We start from the raw sequence: 23702 nt of genomic DNA on the forward strand, positions 1-23702 counted from the left end.
CGGAAGCTCCTCCGGGCGCCTCGGTTTGGATCCGCCCTCCGGCCCAGGCCCGGGCGGCGCGCGCCGGGAGCTGGTGGGTGAGCGCGGGGGGCGCGGGGCTGGACAGCGGGGTGCATGACTGCGGGAGGTGTGCTTATGGAGGCTGTGCACGGCTGCGCGGGGCTCTGCACGGCTACGGAGCAGTGTGCACGGCGGCAGGGGTTGCACGCGTAGGAGGAGGGGTGTGTGCACGGCTGCGGGGGAGCGCGCTCCCTGGGAGGGGTGCATTCCTGCAAGGAGGGTCTGCACGGCTGCAGGGGGTTGCATGCGTGAGGGAAGGGGTGTGTGCACGGCTGCGGGGGAGTGCGCTCCCTGGGAGGGGTGCATTCCTGCAAGGAGGGTCTGCACGGCTGCAGGGCGTTGCATGCATGAGGGAAGGGGTGTGTGCACGGCTGCGGGGGAATGCGCTCCTTGCGGGGGTGCATTCCTGCAGGGAGGGGGTGCAGAGCCGCGGGGAAGGGCGTTGCACGGCTGCGGGGGGGTTGCAGCGCAGCCCGGCAGCCTTTCCGGCCGTGTGGTTCCTCGGGCAGCTCCGGCTGTTCGCGGCGGTCGCGGCTGCCCCGGGACGGGGCTGAGCGAGCGGTACCGAGCCCACCCCTTGCTGTTGCTCTCTCCCTGCAGCTCCGGCCGCCCGGAGGGAGCCAGTGCTGGAGGTGCATCCCCAGAGTAGGGGGAGATGAGGCGCTTGCTCTGGAGGAGACCAGTGAGGAGCTGCGCGGCAGCCCGCGGTGCCAAGCCCCAGCGATGCACCTCCAGCTCCTCCGCCAGCTTCCCGCTGCCAGAGAGCCTGAGCCAGGAGCCTGCACAGGGCCAGCGGCGCATGAACCCCCTCAACATCCAGATGCTGTCCAGGACCCTCCACGAGCAGATCTTCCGGGGGGCCCAGGTGCACTACTCGGCAGCGGATATCCAGAGGAGCGTGGAGCACCTGCGGCGCCACGACCTGTGGGGCAAGGAGACCTCCACGCTGCCCGATGTGGACCTGCAGCTGCCCCGCATGTACGGGGACAACATCGACGAGCATTTTCGTGTCCTGGCGCAGAAGCAGAGCTTGCCCTACCTGGAGGCGGCCAACGAGCTGCTGCGGTGCGAGCTGCCCCCCGTGCCCGCGCAGTGGGCATGGCAGCTGGGCTGGACCCGCTACGGCCCTGACGGGCGAGCAGAAGCTGTCGACTTCCCCGAGGAGCGGGCGGTGGTGTTGGACGTGGAGGTGTGCGTGGCCGATGGCCACTGCCCGACGCTGGCTGTGGCGGTGTCACCACACGCATGGTGAGATGCGGTGCCGGCTGCGATTCTGGGGTCACGCCTGTTGTGGTGGGGGGGCACACGTGGCTTTGGGAAGGATGGGGATGTTCCTGAGTGGAGCCTCTTCCAGCAAACCAACACCAGCTTGCAGGGAAAATGCAGCAAAGCCCCAAAGCGTGGCTTTGGGATGTGTGTCCTGGTTAGTGAGTGCAGCACTCCCTGGGGTTGGTCACCTCCCTCCCATGGGTGGCATCCTGCACAGCACCCCACATCACAGTGGGTGCTTTTGGTCCGGGGAGCCCCTACTTCATTTTTTAGGGCTATGAGGTGCTGCCTGTCCCTCGCAGGTACTCGTGGTGCAGCAAGCGGCTGCTGGAGCAGCGCTACTCCTGGTCCAGCCACCTCACCCTGGCCGACCTCATTCCCCTGGAGAGCCCGGCGGGCGCCAGCTATGCTGGCAAGCAGGACTGGCCAGAGAGAGTGGTGGTGGGACACAACGTGGCTTTTGACCGGGCTTTCATCAAGGAGCAGTACCTCATCCAGGTAACTGCGGTGCTGCTGCTTCATGCTCACAGCTGTGGTTCGTTACTCAGTCGTTTGCTCCGGCTTTTCTGGGTTAGTTTGGCAGGTGCTGTTTTGCACGCATACCCCAGGGTTGTGCTTGCCTCATTCTGTGGAAGAGGTTGAGGTTGGATCCCTTTAGAGGGAGATATTCTTGCACCCCCTAAAGTGGTTGGAGGCTGCAGGGCTGCAGCTGGGGATGTGGCAGGAGCCTTTGAGCACCCTGCAGCCTGCGCTGGGGATGTTCTCAGCTCTTACGAGAGGGGTGCTGCGAGGCAAAGCTTTGCCTTGAGAAAAGTAACCTGAGCAGAGGACTTGCAGCTCCATAATCAGGATGTGCTTGCCGGCAGCTGCAGGACATTTGGCAGCACGTTTCTCCTCCAACGTGTCCCAAACCATCTCTTTTCTCCCTCTTGGTGCATCCCAGGGCTCCCAGGTGCGTTTCCTGGACACCATGAGCATGCACATGGCCATCTCAGGGCTCACGGGCTTCCAGCGCAGCCTCTGGATGGCAGCCAGGCACGGCAAGAGGAAGGGACTGCAGCAGGTCAAGGAGCACATGAAGAAAACACGCAGCAAAACAGAGGGGCCAGCTGTGAGTAAAGGAGCTGAGCCGCTGGTGGTGGCATGGGTGGCAGGGGACAGTTTGATCCTGTAATAGGACTGTTTGAGTCTGTACTGGGACTGTCTGCTCCTGTACTGGCAGAGTAGGAGATGTAGGAGCAGCTGAGTGAAGCTCTCCCAGTGCCTTCCGGATGATTTGGCCTTGGTTGCAAATGGAACAGCAGCATCCTTTACCTCTCCTGATCTTGGCCGTGGCCTTGTCCTGCACTGTGTGACGCCTCCGCTTTGTTCACAGATCACGTCATGGGACTGGGTGCACGTCAGCAGCATCAACAACCTGGCAGACGTGCACGCTCTGTACGTCGGGGGGGAGCCGCTGGAGAAGGAGGCGCGGGAGCTCTTTGTGAAGGGGACGATGGCCGACATCAGGAGTCACTTCCAGGTGCGGGCGGCCATCCCAGCATCCTGACGGGCAGCGGCAGCTGGAGATCAGAACGGGGCGGCAGCAGCTGCTGGGGTAGTTTCCATTTTTCTGCCCTTTCTTGCGAGGGCTTTGGGTGTGCGTGGGGCTGTGACATCCTCCCACAGCCCCGTGCTGGCAGAGGGGTTGCTGCTTTGCCTGCCCTCACCTGTCTTTGTCCCCAGGACCTGATGTCGTACTGTGCCCGTGATGTCCAGGCCACCCACGAGGTGTTTCAGGAGCAGCTGCCGCTCTTCATGGAGAGGTGGGAGCTGCCTAGCTCTGGTTGGTGTTGGCTGAGGGGCTGTGGTTTTGGCCGGCAGTGGTTTGCGGAATTTCCCCGGATTGCGGTCCCTCCGGGGATGGGATGCGGCTCCTCTTTTCCTTGGGGTTGCGGTTGGAGGTTGGGGGGCCCTGACCCCTTTTAAGGAGGGATTTTAGACCCCCCATGTGTAGGTGAGAAAGAATAAGCAGCAGCAGCACAGTGTGGCTGGAGGAGGCGAGCAGACTTAATGAGGCAGATCAGAATGGTACAGCTTTGGAGTTTTTGCACAGGGTTGTTTTTCGGGCAGCAGTTTATGTGCAGGGCAGGCAGAAGAGACAGGGATTGTTATGGGTTTAGGGGAAGAGCATCAAGGGCTGGATGGGGCTGGGGAGCTCTAGGTGAAGGCACATTCATGTCAATTGTAGTCTGGTGCTCCCAGGGCAAATCCCCTCCAGCAAACATCTAATTCCTTCTTGCTTTGGGCTCTAGGTGCCCCCACCCTGTGACGTTTGCAGGTATGCTGGAGATGGGGGTGTCCTACCTGCCAGTCAATGGGAACTGGAAAAGGTACCTGGATGATGCTCAGGGCATCTACGAGGAGCTGCAGAAGGAGATGAAGAAGTCCCTGATGAACCTGGCCAACGATGCCTGCGAGCTGCTGCACGAGGACAGGTACCCGCGGGCTGGGGCTGCAGCTCTGGTGGTCCCTGGCAGGCTGCGGGTGGCGGCTGGGGACAGGAGCAAAGCTGTGGTGTGACAGCGGTCTGTTGGGCAGGTACAAGGATGACCCCTGGCTCTGGGATCTGGAGTGGGACACGCAGGAGTTTAAGCAGAAGAAGAATCCAGGGAAAAAGAAGAAGGATCAGAATGGGAACAGCAAAGCCCCCGTGGCGGCAGCAGGCGCAGATGGGACCACGCAAGAGTGGCAAGAGGGTGAGCACGGGTGGTCCCCAGGGACGAGGGATGCTTGTTTGTTGACAGCAGCAGGGTGAAGCATCGCTGGCCTGTGTCCCCATTCTGGGGTGTGTGGTGGGTGGCTGGCTCGGGGTCCCTGTCCCTGGCATGGTGGCACAGAGGGCTCTTTTCCAGCTAGTCCTCCTTGCCCTACCAGACCCTGGTCCCCCTGGTGAGGATGAGGAGCTGGAAGCCCCCGCGAGCCGGATCCGCCTGGAGCGTCTCAAGGAGACAGTTGTGCTGCAACCCAAGAGACTCCAGCACCTTCCAGGCCACCCGGGGTGAGTTGGGGACCCTGGATGTCCCCAGAGGTTGCCCTGTGCTCTCTGACCCATCCCTGCTGCTCCCCAGCTGGTACCGCAAGCTGTGCCCACGCCTGGAGGATGCGGAGTGGGTGCCGGGACCCAGCCTCATCAGCCTGCAGATGAGGGTGACCCCCAAGCTGATGCGCCTGGCTTGGGACGGCTTCCCCCTGCATTATTCGGAGAAGCACGGCTGGGGCTACCTGGTGCCAGGGCGGCAGGACAATTTGCCAGCAGCCCCCCTGGAGGAGAAGGGCCCTGTCTGCCCACACAGGTGAGGGGATATAGTGGGGTGCTGAGCTGGGGGCTGGCTGTTTTTGGGGGTTCAGGAGTTCCCTAGGACCCTGCTCAGGCACTGCCCTGGAGCCTTGGTCCCTGTTGTGGGTGCATGAGCCCTATCCTGTCCCCTGCCAGGGTGATCGAGTACCTGTACAGGCAGCACTGCCTGGAGAAAGGCAAGGAGCAGGTCCCGGGGCCAGAGGCTGCTGTGGAGGATGAGATGCTGGTGATGGACGGCAGCACCATGTGGCAGAAGGTGAAGGAAGGGATGGAGGGTCCCTTGGTGGGAGGGAGATGTGGGGCTGGGCTGCTTCCCATGTGCATGCAAAAAACAGTACCATGTATGTCTCCAAAAAGTAGAAATGAGAAATTTCCTTTAATAAGTGTTAAATCACTGGAGAATTGGTGTTTGACCTGACTCCCCCTGTGGTCCATCTGTGCTGCAGGTGGAGGAGCTGAGCCGGCTGGAGGTGGATGTGGAGGAGAAAATGGGCAGAGCAAACCAAAGCCTGGTGCAGGTGAAAGGGGTTTACTGTGGGATGGGGTAACAGTTCAATCCCTCTTTCCTTGATTTCCCCCTCCTGCCATGCCTGGGGGGGTTCCCAGCGTCACCTCGTATCACCGGTTGCAGGAGGACATGGATGAGCTGTGTGAGCTGGTGGAGGCGAGGAGCCGGCCCTCCCACCACCACGGCAACGGGCCCTACAACGATGTCAACATCCCTGGGTGCTGGTTCTTCAAGCTGCCTCACAAGGCAAGTTGGCGATGGACGGCATCACCTGGGTGCTTCTGGGGCTCTTCAGTGGTCCTGTGTCCCCTTGCCCATCACCTCCATGCTGCTCAGCTCCTGGGACCCCCAGGATCTTGCCCCATGGGACGGGGTGGTGGGAGTCCACCTCTCTAGCTGGGGCAGGAGGGTGTGCAGAGCCTTGCTGATGCGCTGAGCCCTGGCATCTGTTTTGCTGCTAAAGGATGGGAATGATAACAACGTGGGAAGCCCTTTTGCCAAGGATTTCCTGCCCCAGATGGAGGACGGCACCCTGCGAGCTGCCGTGGGCCGCACCCATGGGACCAGAGCCCTTGAGATTAACAAAATGATCTCGTTTTGGAGGAACGCTCACAAGCGGATCAGGTGAGTGGCTGCCTTCAGCTGAATCGTGACATCCCTGTGGGCAGAGGCGGTGTCACACCTGGAGGGGAGGTTGTGTGGATGTGAGAGGCTCAGCATCTTACCTGCTGTGTGTCCCCCCAGTTCGCAGATGGTGGTGTGGCTGAAGAAAGGGGAGCTGCCTCGCGCGGTGACCAGGTATGGCGAGGAACAGTCCCAGCTGGGGCCACGGTCCCCTCTGTGTTGCTCTGGGAGGGCTCTCGCAGGATGATGCTCAGCCTCTCCTCTGTCCCAGGCACCCTGACTATAACGAGGAGGACGATTATGGAGCCATTCTGCCACAGGTGGTGACCGCAGGCACCATCACCCGCCGGGCAGTGGAGCCCACCTGGCTGACGGCCAGCAACGCCCGGGTACGCCCGTGTTTGAGCCCTTGCGGGGGTGTCTTGGGGCACCCTCTGCGTGTTTGGGACTAGTGGGAGCAGCCTGGGTTGGAAGTAGGAGTTGGGACTGGGTGCTGGGGTTTGAAGTGGTGGGGCTGGTGCTGGGGTTCTTCTTTTGCTGATGTGTTTTGACTTTGGGAGAGAGGTCAGCAGAGGCTCCTGAGCTTCAAAATTCGTTGAAAGAAGAAAAGACTGAAGCACTTGTTTCTTTCTTTCTCCAAGCTCCCCTTCTTCCATGCTGGAAGAGTGTGGAGGAGTTATCCAAATGAGCGATGCCCCATGTGTGCGTTAAACCCAGCTTTGACTTTCAGAACGGAATTTAGAGGATGGGGAGCAGTTGCTTCTGTGCCGCTGGGGAGGTGCAGGGCTGGCGCTGAGCTGAGCATCGTGTTCTACAGGCTGACCGGGTGGGCAGCGAGCTGAAAGCCATGGTCCAGGTGCCACCCGGCTACTCCCTAGTGGGAGCAGACGTGGATTCCCAAGAGCTCTGGATCGCCGCTGTCCTTGGCGAGGCACACTTTGCCGGCATGCACGGTGAGCGGGATGGTGGGGTGACCCCCCCAAACCCGTTCCTGTTTGGAGTCCAACCCCTGCTCCCCTCCTCACAGGCTGCACGGCTTTTGGCTGGATGACTCTGCAGGGGAAGAAGAGCAACGCCACAGACCTGCACAGCAAGACGGCCGCCACGGTGGGCATCAGCCGGGAACACGCCAAAATCTTCAACTACGGGCGCATCTACGGGGCAGGGCAGCCCTTTGCTGAGCGGCTGCTGATGCAGTTCAACCATCGGCTGACCCAGCAGCAGGCGCGCGAGAAGGCTCAGCAGATGTATGCGGTCACCAAGGGTGTGCGGAGGTGGGTGCTGCCGAGTGGGGACAGGGATGGCGGCGGTGTCCCGTGGGACCTGGGCACAGGTCACTCTTCTCTCCAGGTTTCTTCTCTCTGAGGAAGGGGAGTGGCTGGTGAAGGAGCTGGACCTGGCGGTGGACAGGGCAGAGGATGGATCTGTGTCGCTCCAGGATGTCCAGCGGCTCCAGAGAGAAGCCACGAAAAGGTGAGATGCTCTGACCCCACGTGGCTCTGGTGGCATCGAGGTGTGAGATGGGGGGAGCTGCAGCCCTGTGCTGTCAGGCAGAGACAGGAGATGGGGCTGGATAGTCCCGATACTCCCTCGCTGCTCCCCCAGGGCTGAGAAGGTTTAATCTAGTGGCTCCCAGTCCCTCCCAGTGAGCAATTAGCAGCAGGAGGCTGCCACAGACTGGGAGGGAACGTTTGAGGCTCTCAAATGGGACCTGGAGCCTCCTCCCATGCTTCCAGCAAACCTTCCCTCTGCCTCTCCAGGTCCCGGAGGAAGAAGAAGTGGGATGTGGTGGAGCACCGAGTGTGGGCTGGAGGCACTGAGTCCGAGATGTTCAACAAGCTGGAGAGCATCGCCTTATCCCCATCCCCACAGACCCCGGTGCTGGGTTGTCACATCAGCAGGGCCCTGGAGCCCGCCGTGGCCAAGGGTGAGGTAAGGTGCAGCGCTGTGCTGCTGAGCTCTTGGCTTTGCTTGTCTTCTCCAAAACAACAGCCCCAAGTTCAGCCCTCCTCAGTTGTTGGAGACCCAGTAGGTTGTTGGAGCCACACAGCAAACTCATTGCCTTTTTTTTTGTTTGAGATGTGAGGAAGAAATTTTTTACAATGAGGGTGGTGAGACACTGGCCCAGGTTGCCCAGAGAGGTGGTGGATGCCCCATCCCTGGAGACATCCCGGGCCAGGCTGGAAGGGGCTCTGAGCAACCTGAGCTGGGTGCAGATGTCCCTGCTTATGGCAGGGGGTTGGACTAGATGAGCTTTGATGGTCCCTTCCAACCCAAACTATTCTATGATTTATCTGCATGCCATCATGAAAACCCAACAACACTGGACTTAACAGGCTTCTCTTAGGACCTGTCCTGTATTGGGACCAGACCCTGGAACCTGATACTCCCAGAGCATCTATCTGTGTTTTCTTCCACCAGTTTCTGACCAGCAGAGTGAACTGGGTGGTGCAAAGCTCAGCCGTCGACTACCTGCACCTCATGCTGGTGGCCATGAAGTGGCTCTTCGAGGAGTTCGACATCAACGGGCGCTTCTGCATCAGCATCCATGACGAGGTGCGCTACCTGGTCCAGCAGCAGGATCGCTACCGGGCAGCCTTGGCCCTGCAGATCACCAACCTCCTCACACGGTGAGAAGTGACAGATGTGGTGTCTCCTGGGGACGAGCCCCAGCACCTCTGGGGTGGGACAGGGCCAGCCCAAGGGACTGGGGTGATGGTGAAGGGATTGGATTTGTCCGCAGCAAGCTGGTGCAGAGCAGTTTTCTTCTGCTCAGGGGAAGCTGGCAGCACTGGAGATTGCGTGAGTCAGGTGGCTATAAATGGAGCTCAGCTTTGATTTCCAGGGATAATCTGCTGGCAAGAGGGGGATAGTATCAGCTTTTGGCTCTTGAAGAGACAGGGCAAATCGTTCCACCCCGCTGGGATGCGAGCACACTGTGTGGCAGCAGCTCTTGGGCTTGATGGAGCAGCCAGGAGCCTGAAACTGTCCCCATCCCTTGTCACCCCACTGCCATTCAGGGGACAGCAAGGGGCACAGCTGCTTGTCCCTGCTGTCAACTGCCCCTCGTGCAGCATGGGGTGCTCCTGCTGCCTCCTTGTCCTGTGCGAGGTTAAGCTCAGCCTAGAAAGCTCCTGAGCTCCAAGGGTGCCTTTCCCTCCAGCTCAGCCAACCTTGTCAAATCTCCTTCCCGGCGCTGTGGGGTGTTTGGTGACACAGGAGCCGGCTGAAGCTGAGCCGTTTTGTGGGATGCAGCAAACAGCCTCTCAATGACGGTGCGGCAGGCGAAGCAGGTGCAGGAGCCCTGACGTTTGTGCCTTTGTGCTGGCTCCTGTGAGCACAGGAGCTTCCTGCTGGGGAAATCCAGCATCTGCTGCTGGGGAGGATTAGCCAGCAGTGATGGGCCAGGTCCTTCCTTTCTTCTGAGGAGGCTCCACGTATGGTTACTCTGTTCCTCCCACACCCATTCCAGCAATATGTGACCCTCCTGCTACCCAGCACCTTGTGTTTGGCTGCTGAGTGACATGGGTGCAAAGTGACCCATTATAGCGATGGCTGCCCAGTGGTTTGTGACCCTGTGGCTGATGGGAGCCAGGTGTGACAAGGCTACAGGTGATGTTTAGCACTGCCTGACCTAGTCTCTTCTTCTCCCAGGTGCATGTTTGCCTACAAACTGGGCCTGCAGGATCTGCCCCAGTCAGTGGCTTTCTTCAGCGCGGTGGATGTTGACCAGTGCTTAAGGAAAGAGGTGACCATGAACTGCGTGACGCCCTCCAATCCAACTGGGATGGAGAAGAAATATGGCATCCCGCAAGGTGAGCTGTGGCTGTATGAGCCAACCCCCCTCTGCACGAGCCACCCCAGCTTAGGTGGAGCACTTGGCCTAAGCAGCCATTCCCCAGTCCCTTGTTTTCCCAACCTATCGGGCACCCTGCAGGGCAACCATCACCCTAGTGCCAGCCCCTCTTTCCTTCCTCAGTCCCTGAGTAGTTTGTGCTGCTGCTTCCAAATATTTCTGACAGTCATGAGCTGGGCTTGGCTCTGTTATCCCCTGCACACATTTGCTTCGTGCCCCTCAAAACAAGAGGAGTCCTCCTGTGCGCTTTTAACACAGCCCAAGATTGATGTTTTCCTTCGCTGAAAGGAGAAGGAACAACCTTGTATATTTTGCCCTCAAGCCCCAGATTTTTCCAGCCTTCAGAGCTTTCTCTCCTTCCCCACTCCCCTTTAGCCTGGCACATCTCTGTTCGCAGAACTGCCGAGGACTCTTTGTGCTATATACTCCGAATTAAAGCAAATGATGACCGTCACTGTGAGTGTACTGCAGGGAACTGATTGTCCTGTTGTCTTCCAGGAGAAGCACTGGATATCTATCAGCTAATTGAAATAACCAAAGGTTCACTGGAGAAGAAATGATGATGCTAGAGTGCCAGAAGGACAACTGTCCAGATTGCGTGCCAGAGCCTGGCTGTCCTTTCAGGAGATCTCTTGGCAGGGACTGATCCTGGTCACTCTCTTTCCTTTCTGCTGTAAGAAAGGGTGTTCCTGGGGAAGATGATCTTAATAGTAGTGTGTTTGAATAGCAGAGGCAGCTCCGAGGGCAGCAGCTAGCTGTAAAACCTGATACGGGGGTCAGAATTGCTGTTTGCACACCCGTGGGCACAAAGGAAGAAGTCATAAGTATTTATTTGGCAAGAGAAACAACAAACCATCACAATTCTCCACAGCCAAGTTGAGCCTGCCACAGAACAGGTGCTGGGAGGAGGGAGCAGCAGCAGCCTCAGCTTTATTTTTTTCGCTGTTTCTTCTTCATGGGTTCCTGGTTCTCATCTGTCTGCTCTGCTGTGCAGCTCTGGAGAGGGGATGGAGAGAGTAGCAGTACAGCATGTGATTGGTTTTGTGTGGCTAGTCTAAGGAATGTTTATCTAAAGCAAGAAACCAGATGAGCAGAACGGGATTTAGCTCTTTTTTTCCCTAACAAAATGGTGTGAATATGGGACTCACCCACTGAAACTTTCCCTGTGGCCCCTTCCCAATTCACGCTGTAACTTAGCCCACAGGTTAGTGGTGGCACAGAAGAGGGGCTGTTTGTGCTGGGTCTTGGTTTGTTGAAACACTCAGGAAAATATGGACAGAAGCACCAATAAAAACCTGGACAATCAGCAAAGTAAATTGTTGTTGCGTGAGATTTTTTTGGTTGGTTGGTTTGAATCCAGCACAGGTTGTGCTACATTCACCAGCACTGTCTAGTAGAGGAGATGGGTTCAGAGAGAATGATTCCTTGCAGAGTGTGTTCTGCCAGCTGTTTATCTACAAAAGTTAACCAGGATGCCAAACCACTTTGCATCATCTGATCCCAGCCAGCCAGTAGGTCCTCAGAGGTAACGTAGACAGACCTCTCTACTTGCTAAGGCCAACAACCTGGCCTTAAGAGCAGTCTCACTTCCTAAGACCAGAGATAGAGATGGAAATAAAGGTCACTCAAGGCAGGGGAGTGAAGTGTAGGGCATGTTAGCCTAACTAACTGTTCACTCCTTCGTATCAGCTTAAAGTGAGAGCTAACCTGAGGAAGACAAACTGTCCTAATTTCACATATACCTGTGCAGCTCACAAATACAGTCGGCCTCAAAAGCGGGGGCACCTGTTGGTAAAAGCAGCTAAATGAGTTCTGACCTGGTCATTGTCTGGCTCATTTTCAGCATCCTCTGTGTTGTGCTCCTGCAAGGCGCTGTCTAGCATGGACACATTGATGCGGAAGTCCCGGGAGGTGCTTAGCTTCATGTATTGCATCAAGTTCACCTGCAGTAGCCAAGGTGACACCAGGAGGAGAGGACGTTATGCCATTAGCATCTTAGTTTAGTTTTCTACTCTTGCTTAATCCTTTGCACAGCACTGGGAATGAGTCAATCATAGTAATTATGCAGGACTGAAGAAAAAGGTTAGGTGAAAAAGCACCTGCCCCCATGCAAAGCAGCGGCCCACTTATGTTTTCCTAAAAGCCAAGTTATTCTCACTCTCATGTAGTCAGGGCCTCATTGTGGTACGCTTCTGTTTATGAAACAGCCTGCGGATGTGGGGCGAGGAAAGCTGGCATTAGGTATGTTAAGTTTCTGCTCAACCAGAACCGCCCCCAGTGCTGGTCCCAGGTGGTCGTGCCACTGACACCCGCCTGTATCAGTGTGCCAGCAATCTCGGCGTGTTGGACCAGGAGCTTGGGCAAAGGTTGGGAGAGTGGTGATGTCCTTACACTTTCCTAATTTGAGCAGCAGTGGAGATTTTAAAAGCTGGAACAGCAATCGCCCTTCACCTTACCACTGTTCTGCCAAATTCAGATCACAGAAGAGCTCTGCTGTGCATTACCTTTGATTTCTTAGAGAGATGGATAAGGAACTTCTCATATTGCTCTATTGCAAAAATCAGATTTGGGATTGGCTTAGTCTCCCGAAGCACCTTAGCCTGAAATGCAGAAAGGAGGGCAAAAGATCAGACTTGGAAGTGAACGGCTTGAAAACTCCCTTGTAATGTCATCACTAATGAGCATCCCAGCTACAGCACTAATGTAGAGCCCGTATCAGCAGCTTAGTTCCCCCAAAAATCATGATGCTGTAGCATGACATGAAAACCGCAATCACTCCAGTGTCTTTAAGTAACCTTGTTCTGTACCAGTCCTGTCCCACCAAGCCTTGCCAGTTTTGTTACTGGTTTTAAATTGACTCCAACGATAGTTCTGTAGTGAAACTCTCCTGTATATTGTTTTGTACCCTGCAAACAGTCCACAGCCCTGATATGCCCGACAGCCGTCACAGCAAAACTTGTTCTGCTCCGGCTCTGCAAAGGCATCACAAGCACGTGCCTTCCAGGCAATGAGCACGTTTGCTGTTTCACCACATTTTTACCCCGTTTATTTAACACCACTGATGTTTGTTCCTCTTGCTGACAGTGGCAAAAAGGACGTGCAGCATTTCAGCCCATTTCCACACACTCAGGGAACAGCTAGGAAGAACGTGCCTGTAGCTTTTTAACCCTTAACGTTGCAGAAATGTCTGGGACGATGGAGGAGACAGAGGAAATGCTGGCTAGGAGCACAGACAAAGGACATAAAAGGCCAGGAACTTGCCAGCTTGCTCACTTGCCCTCCGCCAAATCAGCCAGTTATTCTCAACTGCATTACTCCAGTGGAATCTACCACTTTATCTTTAAATGCAATGATAAAAATAAGAAACACTTAAGCAATGTGCAGTGCTGGTTCCAATGAATTAGCCTATTTCTGTAATTTCATAGTTAAATGATAAAATACCGGACAAGACAGACTATCCAGACTTCACCTTTGTTTAATGTCTGTGAGCTTTTAAGCTGCATTAAGTGAAGGTGGCTTTTGGTTGGATTTTTCATTTGTTTATTTGGTTGGGTTTTTTTTAGACTTTTCACTGAAGTTAAGGTAGAATAAAGTTGATTTTTACTTAAAGGCCCAAACGACAATTTGTCATTGGTAACCTACAAGAAGCCACCAGGTAACACAAGCCTTAAGATATGACCCCAAGTTCAAATATAGCCCATGTTCTAATAGGGAGTGAGTCAATCTTACCATGGCTGTGGAGACCGCAGCAGCTTCATCCTCTTTCTTCTTCTTTTTCTTCTCTTCTGCAAAGCTTAAGCTCTCACTGTGGATGTTCTGAAGGAGGATGCCAAAACATGTGGCATTAGAGGGTCAGCAGAGAAGAAAGGCCAGCCAATTAAGGCTCTGGCCAGCTAACAGCATTATAAGCTAGATGACAGGAAAGTAGCGATACAAGAAGGATGGAATTGAGGGTAATCTCAAAAAAAAGGAGGAAAGAAAAATTAATTTCATCATGTATACATTCAGAAATAGGTATGTGTGAGAAGTCCCCAGGAGTGGTAGGTGGCACACCACTACGCTCTCCCGAATATGCCATCTCTGTTCTACGGTTCCTGTGGTCCTCACTCAAGCACCCAATTCCTCTCTAAACAGCTGAATCCCATCCTCAGCCCTGCAGTCTTTGGCACCCACATTACTTTACACTGGGATGCCTGCAGCGTTGTTGACTTTTATCTGCCATTGTGGTTAACAGCAGTATTAATCCTATCAAAAAACCCCCACATGAACAGAAGGAAAAAAATCTCAACTAAAACCCAGCTCCTCAAGCACTCTTCCTTCCCTGCTTAAGCAGAAATCAGCGTGCCCAGTCCCAGTGGTGCTGAAATGTCTTATACTATTATTTGACATAGTAAAGCTTGAACTATAAGAAACTCAAGTCACATCAAGAAGATTAATAATCCCCAAAGGTGCCCATGTACTATAGCTGATACACCACTTGGCATCAGATAGATTGTCATTTTGCCACAGTTAATTTAGGCCTTACCTGTACATACGTAATCAATGAGTAACACTGTGGAGTCAAATGGGAACCCGAGAGCTTCACCTGCAAAGAAGCAGAGAGGTTGGTGTTACTTGCAACTCAAGGCCATGAGCCATTTCCTCCAGCAATTCGCTCATACTCACCAGCTTTTCTAGCCTTCCTGGAATTATATTCGAGGTGCTGCGGCAAGCTTGGATATACTGCAAGGAAAACATAAGAGAATTTCTTCTAGGTGTTGTGCTCCCATCCTACAACCTGTACTTCCAGGCAGGGCTCAAAGCAGCTCATCCAGTGGCACAGTGGGAAGGGCAGGATTTGCAAGAACCATCCTCCCAATGGTTTGCTATATCCCAAATTCCGTGTCTGCATTCCAGAGCTGTGAGAAAGCTCTGGGGTATTCATTACCTTGTCTCAAATTAGCTCCATGGGCCTGCTTTCAGGGCCCAGCACCCCCAGACCTGATGCTTCAAGCCTTAGATGGGAATGAGTGGCAAGGGCAGGATTGCTGAATGCTGTGAGAATATCACTGGTGCCATTCCTTGTGGCACACGGCTGCATACAGAGGAACCTATGTGATACACTGGGAAGAGCCACTCCAAGCTATGCACAGCCAAATTTGGCTGGAGAGAAGCTTTCCTTTATCTCCACTGGTAAGACTATCACTGCTGCAGAAAAGTCTCAAAATTGAGGGCACAAAAGCCAACAGAATAAGGACTCAACTCCTGCAAGAGATCAACAGCCCAGTCTTGAGCATAGCTGCTGCCAGGGGTCACTGTGAGCTTGCCGTAGCAGATAGGGAAAAAGTTTTGACATCCCAGCTAGCCTGCTGTCAGTGGAGCAGCACTCACATGTTTGATGAGGGAGGTGAGAATTGCATATGTCTTGCTGAGGCTTCGCAGCAGTGTGTCCACACAGCTCCCTGCAGGGAGTGCTGTCTGTACCAGCTCATGATAAACCGTCACAAGAGTTCCCAGCTGCAGAATCACACCTTTCTCCAGAGCCTGGCTTTGGTTTGATGCCTGAGAAGAGTCTTCTAGAAGAGACGAATACCTGGTAAATGTGTCTCTAATGAATCTAATTATGCAGGTGGGAGGGACATGAGACCACCTTTGCGTCTGGTGCACAAAGCACCAGTGTGGCACAGGGAAAATAATCACTGGAGGGATTCTGTGACAACACTATCTTACATTATTCATGTGGAACCAACTCAAGAGAGAGTTTAACCTGCCCTCAGATGCTGCTACCTCAAAATCACAAAATATCTTTTTGCTTTCTATCTTCATCTGTTTTTGATGAAGATGTAACAGTAAGAAGTGGACCAGTTTTATTACCTGATGTGTCTGATCCCAGACTGGTGAGTTTCTTGATAAGCCAATCCACCTCTTCAAGGACCTTATCCGCCTGAGCCAGAACCAGCAGCTAAGACAGAAACACCAACAAAATAGGGTTTTGGAGGAGGTTGGCACAACAGGAATCTACAAGCCACTGCAGCAGAGTAGCCCTGGACACTACAAGTTGTTCCATACACACTGTTTTGACTCACACAGACAGTAGGGGCTGCAGTCTTGGCATTCACTATGGCAAAATGGGACCGACTCTCCACTTCCATATCCTGGTCGGAGGAGAGAAAGGAAATTCTCGTAAAACTTTAGCTGCTCTCACATAATTGCACCAGAGATGTGCTCAGTTCTGCCCTGACACCACTAAGTGGTGAAGAGTTAGGCTACTTCTGCATCATACCTGATCTATGTCTCCCAGGCAAGCATGGATGTCTTGTGCGAGCTCACGTAGCAGACCGACAGGGCTCTTGTACAGAACATGGAGACTGAAGAGCAGAGACAGCAAACCCTTGCAGCTAGTGACATCCTCTGTGGGGAAGGGAAAAGAAAACAACACATTAGCAGGTGCAGAGCTCCCCTGGCTACTTAGGAATGTCAGACATCCAGTGAGGGAAAGTCTCAGATTCAGTATGGATTGAACAGTCTGTGTTCCCAGAAATCATAGACAACAGATAAAAATCCTATCAAAATACTGCAGTTACAAAAGCAGAGTTTACGACTTCTGGCATCACATATACTCCAAGGGGAGGTGCGGCACACTGGAGGCCTCAGCTCACAGAAAAATGATGACCGGAATCACTGAGGAAGTGCAATAAAAACTCTGGCAAGAGTAATATCTTTCTAGAGTATAAATCCAGATTTGAGCAACGTAAGTGCTAAATAATTAGAGAGAAAAGTCAAGTAAGTGTGGCTTCTCTTTCTTCAGCGATGCTAATGTTTATAGAGATGGAGATTCTTTCCTCATACTTGTGTTAATAACCACAATGTCATGGCAATCTGTCACAGAACGGGACCTAAATATACCTGTAACAAAGAGGTAAAACCAGGACAGACAACAGCAGAGCATCTAAGGGTCTAATATCAGACCTGTCACATTACATCTAAACATGTTCCCCAAAGCTTACTTACCAAGAGCATTTTCTTTGCAAATTTTCACTGTCCAAGTCAGGAATTGAAGGAACTGCATAAAGGGAGAAAAGATGTTATAGCTTTGAAACAGAATTCAAAGTATAATAATAAAAGAAATACACAACAAAAACAACCCCCCCAAAAAAAAACAGCAAAGGGAGACCAGCAGAGTCCCTTTCTGGCAGAAAGGCACCCAGCCATGCTCTGTGAAGTTCCACAAAAGACACTTAACCTACTAACAAGTGAAAAGCTGAGATCCAGGACAGGGAAATGGCTATACATTCCCTTGGACAGAGTAAAAGCTGCATTTAATTTAAAGTAAATTATGACTCCAGACTTTTGGCACACCTTGAGCGCAGTCCCTGGCTTGTAAAAATGGGGCACCTCTAGTCCACTTTAGAAAACGCCTCCTTAAATGGAAGGAATTGGGCACTTGGCCAGTTTGGACTGGTCACAAGTCTGCTGGCCTTTTTTGGCTTTGTTCCATGTGGAAACCACACCACATCTAGGCTCTGTTAGGAGTCCCTGGTCAGGAGAACAAGTCATTCAGACTCTGGGTGCCCAAAGGCAGGATCAGAACGTGCGGGAGTAGGGTGGGAAGACAACTTGTTCTCAACTGTCCTTGCAGGCGTGTGACGGGAGAATGCTTGACAAGGTAACGAAACTGTCACTTTGACACAGTGGGGTCTGCAGGAAAAGGCAGAACACGCACACGTGTCAGAGTCCTCAGATGTCAACCCAATCAGATAATCTTCTTCCCTCGCCCATGGCTATGACACCCACCCCTGCCAGCCCGTAGAAGGTTGTGAAGTACCTGCTGAGAGGTTGGATCGAGATGTTTGGACAAAGTGGAGAGAACTGTGATGAGTGACTGCGTTTCCTTGGAGTTGAAGTCATCTTCAGCACTGCTGAACTGGTTCACCAGGGACCTCTGATCATGGGAAGGAAAGAGCGTGCATGCTTGTTGTGAGGTTATTTGAAGAAGCAAATAAAAAGAAGCTGCAGCAGATAAAGGAATCAGCAGCAAGGAGAATGACAAAGAATATAAAAAGAGGACTCTTCTAAAGAGTAAGTGCTGGTTTTTGTTACGAGTGCTTACATAGCAGCCCACATGTGATTCAGTGTGACTTTTACAATACTCAGCTAAGTTTATGCTACACTGAAGGACCCTATAGTTCTGTAAATAAAGTGCACTTCAATCCATCTCTGCATGGCACCCTGAAGAAAATTTCCTTAGGGATCAGAAACTTTTCTAAAATGCCAGTGTCACAGTTGCTATCACATACTCAATCCTGTGGTCAAGTAACAGAGAGCTAGCAGTGTTTGTCCGCCAGAATTACCAGCACTTTGGAACACTTGCAGCACACAGTGGTTCTTACCTGAAACTGTCGGATCTGGAAGGCTGCTTTCTCTGTGACATTAATATCCGTTTCTTCTGCGTCACCATCAGTAATATCTGGCAGAGACAGAGAGGTGCAGAAAAAAGCTAAATGCCAAGAGCACAGTACAGGATTTCTTTCCAAAAGTGGGAAAGATGGCAACTGCTCACAGCTAGAGAAGGAATACAGACTGCAAAGCCATGGTGAGCACAAAAATGTGTTAAAGGCAAACTTCAAATAGGCAAATGCTATATCAGACCCCAACTATTCTCTGCTGACAGACCAAAAGTTCTATAAAAGCAGGTAAAGATATCTCTGGAACTTGCCTCTGGTGTGAAAATCAACACTACTAAGCCCACCTTGTTACCAAGAGACAAGGAGCAGACCCCTCTCCCTAGTTATGGGAAAAAGGCACTGGCTTATTAACTGCCCACACATGGACTGGAACACGATGGCTGAAAACCAGAGTGGAATTGTCCCATGTGCCTACCCAGGGCTTGTAGAAACTGGGGGATCCTGGCAGTGTAGAGCTGCTGCACCGTGTTGAAGATCCGCAGCAAACCTTCCAAGCACAGAAGCGAAATGCTTTTGCCCTTCTTCTTCCCCGACTCTTCAACAACAGTGGGAACTGATGTGTACCTCCAAAGCAGAACCCTAGGGGATGGGAGACGAGTTAACACCACACGCTCCAGTAATGCTGGCTGCACAGTGCAAGAAATACAACAGCGCTAATCACAGACTCTACTCTATGCATCGTGTTTTTAATATAACTAAATTGGAAGATCTTTTTCCTATAGGAAAGTGGAGGGAGAAGAGATCCATTTTTAAGATTATTTTGTTTCAGTGTCAGCAAAATAGCTACTGCATTCTTCCTGCACAGCTAAATAATTTAATTCTTTCCAGATGCCAAGGGACCTTCCAATCACATTTCAAGTCCATCTTTATACACTCATTTCTTCCACCCAGCTTTCCTTCTGTCTCAGACTGCCCAAACACTGACCACTGGTGTCAGATCTGTCAGTGACAAAAAGAGCTTGTCTCTTGGCAGTTTGAATCTGTGAAATGTCAGATATCTCTATAGGGCTCTATATAAATAAAATCAGAAAGGTAAAGGCAGGCAAAGTGAAGTGAAAAGCTTTAAAGAAAGCAAAATTGTTTGGCCCAAAGGAGGCTTTTCTGTCTGTAGGCAAACATCTTTTTCCTGCTCCCCTAAGCCCACTTCTTCGCTTTTTTGTTCCCTCTCCTTTCTTCTCATTAGTTCTGTTGCCTGCACAGATGATCTTATTCTATTTCAACGTCCAATCACACAAAACATGTAGCTCACATGTAGTCCTAACAACTACAACAAAAACAGTCTCTATTATTTGGGGCGAGACACAAAACAGGCATTATTCATGGCAGTGGTAATTTGCATTTTGTGCTCTCTGCTGACTGGGATCTGAAAAGACCACATGCAGATATGACCTAGATCCTAAAGACATTTAGATGTTTAACATTCTTGGGTTTTCCAAAGGACTTGCAAAAGTCCTAAACGAATGTTTTCTAAAGCTTGTGTCCCTCTTACATCTGTTTTATACTGGAGCTAAAAGTGAATTTTAACTTCACTGAATCCCAGAGGCCTCAAGAAGCCAGCCTGTAACCATCCTACCTCCTCTGTGACAATGAGTGATGAACCAAAAATCAGAAAGAGGCTGCAAATGAGAGTTTAATGGCGTTTGGTTCTTCCAGGCCAAGTACTGTTATTAGAGCTGTATCACTCACTCTGGCACAGAAACTGCAGTGCCTTCACTTGATTTCTCAGGAGCAAAGAAAGGCAATGATCTCAACCCAGTAAAAATAACAGTTTGAAACAGTTATAGACTGCATTCTTCTTCCAAAACCCTACCTGAGAATCAAAAATCCCCAAAATGCATTGCTGTTTTTTAAGGCTGATGGCTTCATGTGCCACAGTGACTCACCGTGTGATTTTGCAGAGGTTCTGAAACATCTTCTCAGGATTTTGTCCATCTGGTCCGTCAGTTTGTCCCGTCTCCTCCAGCTGCTGCACCTTCTGCAGAGCTACACTGACAGCATAGCGCAGGAACTCTGTGCTGGAGCGTAGAACTGCCAGGCTCTCCTCGTGGCTTTGGGCATTGTCCCTGAAGAATCGAGAGCACTGTCAGAGAACTGAGAATGCACTGAAAAAGCGTGGGGATGGCCTAGATTCAAAATCTGAATATGCATTTACAAATAAAAGTCACTAGCTGAATTCATGGTGGAAAAGACCCTTTGTTTTGGTAGCTTGTAGTGAACACTCCAAAGATAGAGCTCTACCAGCCTCGCTGAATATACTAACAGACATGTTCAGATTGACATCTGTCTCTGATTCATAGAGGACTGGAGCTCTAACACTGGAGTTTGTTGTCTGGCAATGGCCCAGGACTGGAAGAACAGAGACTCTCCAAGGTCTTACAAGTCATAAGCAAGGTCCAGGAAAGCTGGTTTGTCCATACCAGGAGCTGCACAGCTACAGTTCCTGCCTGGACTACAATGATCCAGACAAGTGCTGTTACCACACATGCTTTGCATGGAAATGAAAATGCCTGCACTGCGTTATGTGGTGCACAAGACAGCCAGCACACAGGCACCACAAAAGCGGCTTGTGAATAGGCCTTAAACCTTCTCCAGATAAGGAGAATTTCTCACCTGAACAGAGCTGTGAGCAGAGTAGATACAAAACCCATGGACAGGAAGCTCCGTGCAGTTTTGTTGCCCAAGGTAGATTTGTTCTTTCCAGCTTTCTCCTTCAGGATATCAGAGAGTTTGTTGTAACATGTAAACAAGCCTAGGACATCCTCAAACTTGTTCTTACTGCAATAAAGTAGTAGAAAGCATTAATGGAGAAAATCCAGCCTTAGAGTTTCCTATTTGAAGCTTCAGTTGCCAAATTACAAAATGACACTTTCTAAATGATAAAATCATGACACAAGACATCTCCCTGCTTCCCTAACAGTGCATAAGTCATCCATTTCTCCTTGACTTGCTCTTCTACAAAATGTCACATCCCATCTCCCAGAACACATGACATTCAAAAAGAAGACACTCCCAAGTTTCTTTGCATGCCTGTGCCACAAGGGGTGCACACTCAGAAAACAACATTCTGACTCTGTGTTGGCACTATTACCCTGTGCTTGCAATGAGTTTGTGTCCTGTACTCCAAAGAGCTAGGCACAGCATAGCACAGGGTAAGATTTGATGTTTTACCTGAAATTCCCTATGTTGAAATTGTACTCAATCAGGACCTCACAAATTCCCATCACCTGGATGGCATAGATGTTATTCTTTACACCAACACCAGAAGACAGAGAAAAATCTGCTGACTTATCCTAAGAGGTAAAGAAAACAAGTGAAAAATCTTTTCAAAACCTGACAAGAACTCAGTTCTTTTTCCATTGAGTCAAACTGAAAATCTGATTTACCAGTTCAAAGTCTTCCAGCTCGCTCTTGATCATTCGTCGTGTGACAGATTCTAGTATGTCTTCAAAGTTTTGCTCAAATCCCACATCCTCCTCCTCATCGTCATCTTCAGCTCGTTGGCACAGATGCACAGTGCTCTTATACCAGGCAAGACAGTGCTGGATACAGCAGAGCAGATGGGCCTGAAGGAAGCAGCCACACAGTCACACTCAGCCTTCTAGCTGGAGCTCACTGGCAGAAGTGCACACAGGCCAGACAATTACAGATGCAAAGAGCCACAGCTGCCTTCAGAGGTTCATGCAAGTCTCAAGAATATTCCTCTTTCCCAGAATGAGGAGCTCTGTAGTCCTACACACAGCTACCCAGTTCTAACTTGAGCGTTTCTGCCTGAGCTTGCCTATATAAGGCTTAACTCCCACTGCTCCCTCAACTGCTGAAGGAGATGGAAAGGGGATTTCCAAAAGGGCTCTCACTCCAGCTGAAGTGTCTGCTCCCTTTCTGCTGCGCTACTGCAGCGCAGCACGGAAGCTTCCTTAGGGCAAAACAAAGTGATGAATTTTGGTTGTTCCCTCGGAAATCCAATGAATCGTTGAGGTCTCATCTCCAACAATACAAAAGGAGCAAAATCAAAGGGCAGATTCCTCCTCCTGCTACATGCACACTGCATGACTAGTTTATGTGGAATTAAGTTGAAGGAGGAAAAAGAAAAAACAGTGAGCTCAGAGGGCAACAGAACTACGCTGTTCTAGAGCATTTTTCACACAGGTTCCCCAAATCGCTTTGCTAACGGAGCTAATAGACAGCCTGAGGCAGGGGTGGGATGCCCAGCTCTGCTGTTATTAAAATACTTGCTCCAGGCTAGAAGAGGCTGAAGAAACACAATGTAGCAGCACAACTAAAATGCTATGGAACAGATGAGCTTGCAGCTGTGGCCAGCCAGTATAGCTCTTACCAGTGGTTCTTGCAGAAAGATTTGATCTCCTTGAGCCATAATACATCCTTCAAGTTTCAGTGGAGGCAGGAGGTCTGGCTGGGGCAAGTAATATTGCTTTATCTGTCACAGAAAACAAGAAATAAAAATAACCAGTTACTTGGTAACTGAGCCTCTTAGGTTGTTTCAATACAGAATATGATAATCTTTGTACTCCATTCTACAGAGGGAAAACTGACCCTACGATAATGGTACCTGTACCTGAGCCACACCATCTGCTCTATTAGTAATTAAAATCACCTCTTGAGTTGCTCGTATACCTCTCAGCCAGGACACGTCACTGCCCTAAAACAAGTTTATCTGACCACTTGCTGTTGTGTTGCCTCAACACACGGCATCACTTGTGCTTCATCTGCAGTGCTGCCCACTGCAGAGGTAACTGCTCCTGTTGCCTGTCACCCATCCTGAACACTTGGCCCCGTTCTGGCATCCGGCTTCCTGGCCTGAGGGCACAGACAGTTATGGAGGCCACACTTGGCACTAAAACAAATCCATGAGACTATGCTTGCACCAAATCCTGGCTGTTTGCGACACCACTGGAAGGAGATATGCTCCGAGTACTGATATAGGATCACAACCAAATAGGCAAGGTTGCAATAGACAATGATGCAATGCAATTTTATACATTTACACCAAGTCCCCATTAAGTGCCCTCTGCTCCTTCCCAAAAGCTGCCTTGGTTCTGTTCATATTGCCTTCTTAGACCCTATACTGTCATGGGAAAGCTGGAATTAGTCAGCATGAACTCTACGGATGATTAAAGGGAAGAAAATTACTTGTCTCAAAGAAAGCACAGCCTGTCCAATGGATTGAGGAAATGTGATTGTCTTGTTGCCATGAGCAACACTGTTGGGGGATGAGTTAATCCTCCTCAATCCCACATGGACTTGGGTATTGTCCCGATGGGAGGACAGCAATAATAATTAGTGCATCAGCACACATCGTTGGGGAAGCATGGGAGGGTAACTGCTGCACGCTGCTGAGGAACAGGGAGTGCACAAAGCACTTCTCTAGGCATCACACTTTTCAGAGCATCTCAGAACTGAAAGGTTCCACTCTGTGGAACCCACTTCCACCCTGTGACAGGATATGAAGCAGTCTCCAGACGTTTACCCAGTCTGCTCTCTCAATAAGGCAAGGATTTGAACACCTCCTTATAGAGGAGTTCCACATGTTTCCACATGTTTCCAGTGTAAGGGAGATCTATTTTCCCAACATTTAAACTGAAT

At 51.4% G+C, this 23702-nt stretch overlaps 2 protein-coding genes across 3 annotated transcripts in view; one reads left to right on the plus strand and one right to left on the minus strand.

Moving 5' to 3' along the window:
- Window positions 1-10973, plus strand: POLG (DNA polymerase gamma, catalytic subunit). 2 transcript variants are annotated; one of them, XM_065641472.1, is made up of 23 exons: window positions 1-73; window positions 661-1308; window positions 1632-1827; window positions 2273-2440; window positions 2705-2851; window positions 3055-3134; window positions 3624-3806; window positions 3910-4067; window positions 4246-4369; window positions 4440-4664; window positions 4805-4925; window positions 5116-5187; window positions 5301-5423; window positions 5641-5801; window positions 5922-5975; window positions 6073-6190; window positions 6619-6754; window positions 6829-7075; window positions 7152-7274; window positions 7562-7733; window positions 8223-8431; window positions 9456-9616; window positions 10156-10973. In XM_065641472.1, the coding sequence occupies exons 2-23, from the start codon at window positions 716-718 to the stop codon at window positions 10215-10217; spliced, it is 3633 nt and encodes a 1210-aa protein (XP_065497544.1). In that variant the 5' UTR covers window positions 1-73; window positions 661-715; the 3' UTR covers window positions 10218-10973. The 2 variants fall into 2 exon arrangements, with proteins under 2 accessions (XP_065497544.1, XP_065497545.1); XM_065641473.1 differs by having other exon boundaries at window positions 37-77.
- FANCI (FA complementation group I) overlaps window positions 10521-23702 on the minus strand; it is a 24655-nt gene continuing 11473 nt past the window's right edge. Inside the window, exons 19-37 of the mRNA XM_065641471.1 lie at window positions 22435-22536; window positions 21485-21664; window positions 21270-21391; window positions 20712-20876; window positions 19985-20164; window positions 18517-18680; window positions 18027-18103; window positions 17462-17578; window positions 16648-16699; window positions 15920-16047; window positions 15723-15791; window positions 15511-15598; window positions 15028-15212; window positions 14323-14379; window positions 14183-14242; window positions 13387-13473; window positions 12162-12257; window positions 11475-11600; window positions 10521-10653 (exon numbers count right to left, since the gene is read on the minus strand). Of these exons, the coding sequence (XP_065497543.1) occupies window positions 10588-10653; window positions 11475-11600; window positions 12162-12257; window positions 13387-13473; window positions 14183-14242; window positions 14323-14379; window positions 15028-15212; window positions 15511-15598; window positions 15723-15791; window positions 15920-16047; window positions 16648-16699; window positions 17462-17578; window positions 18027-18103; window positions 18517-18680; window positions 19985-20164; window positions 20712-20876; window positions 21270-21391; window positions 21485-21664; window positions 22435-22536 (2121 nt within the window). The 3' untranslated portion in view covers window positions 10521-10587. The remainder of the gene's footprint in view (window positions 10654-11474; window positions 11601-12161; window positions 12258-13386; window positions 13474-14182; window positions 14243-14322; window positions 14380-15027; window positions 15213-15510; window positions 15599-15722; window positions 15792-15919; window positions 16048-16647; window positions 16700-17461; window positions 17579-18026; window positions 18104-18516; window positions 18681-19984; window positions 20165-20711; window positions 20877-21269; window positions 21392-21484; window positions 21665-22434; window positions 22537-23702) is intronic.

The sequence above is a fragment of the Caloenas nicobarica genome, chromosome 10 (assembly GCF_036013445.1).
Source record: "Caloenas nicobarica isolate bCalNic1 chromosome 10, bCalNic1.hap1, whole genome shotgun sequence".
NCBI classification, from domain to species: domain Eukaryota; kingdom Metazoa; phylum Chordata; class Aves; order Columbiformes; family Columbidae; genus Caloenas; species Caloenas nicobarica.

Excerpts from the sequence above, each read along its gene's own strand:
- POLG (XM_065641472.1), top strand. The coding sequence starts at position 716 with ATGAGGCGCTTGCTCTGGAGGAGACCAGTGAGGAGCTGCGCGGCAGCC. Across the intron at positions 1,828-2,272 it reads AGGAGCAGTACCTCATCCAG|GGCTCCCAGGTGCGTTTCCT; the intron begins GTAACTGCGGTG and ends GGTGCATCCCAG. Across the intron at positions 4,926-5,115 it reads GCAGCACCATGTGGCAGAAG|GTGGAGGAGCTGAGCCGGCT; the intron begins GTGAAGGAAGGG and ends TCTGTGCTGCAG.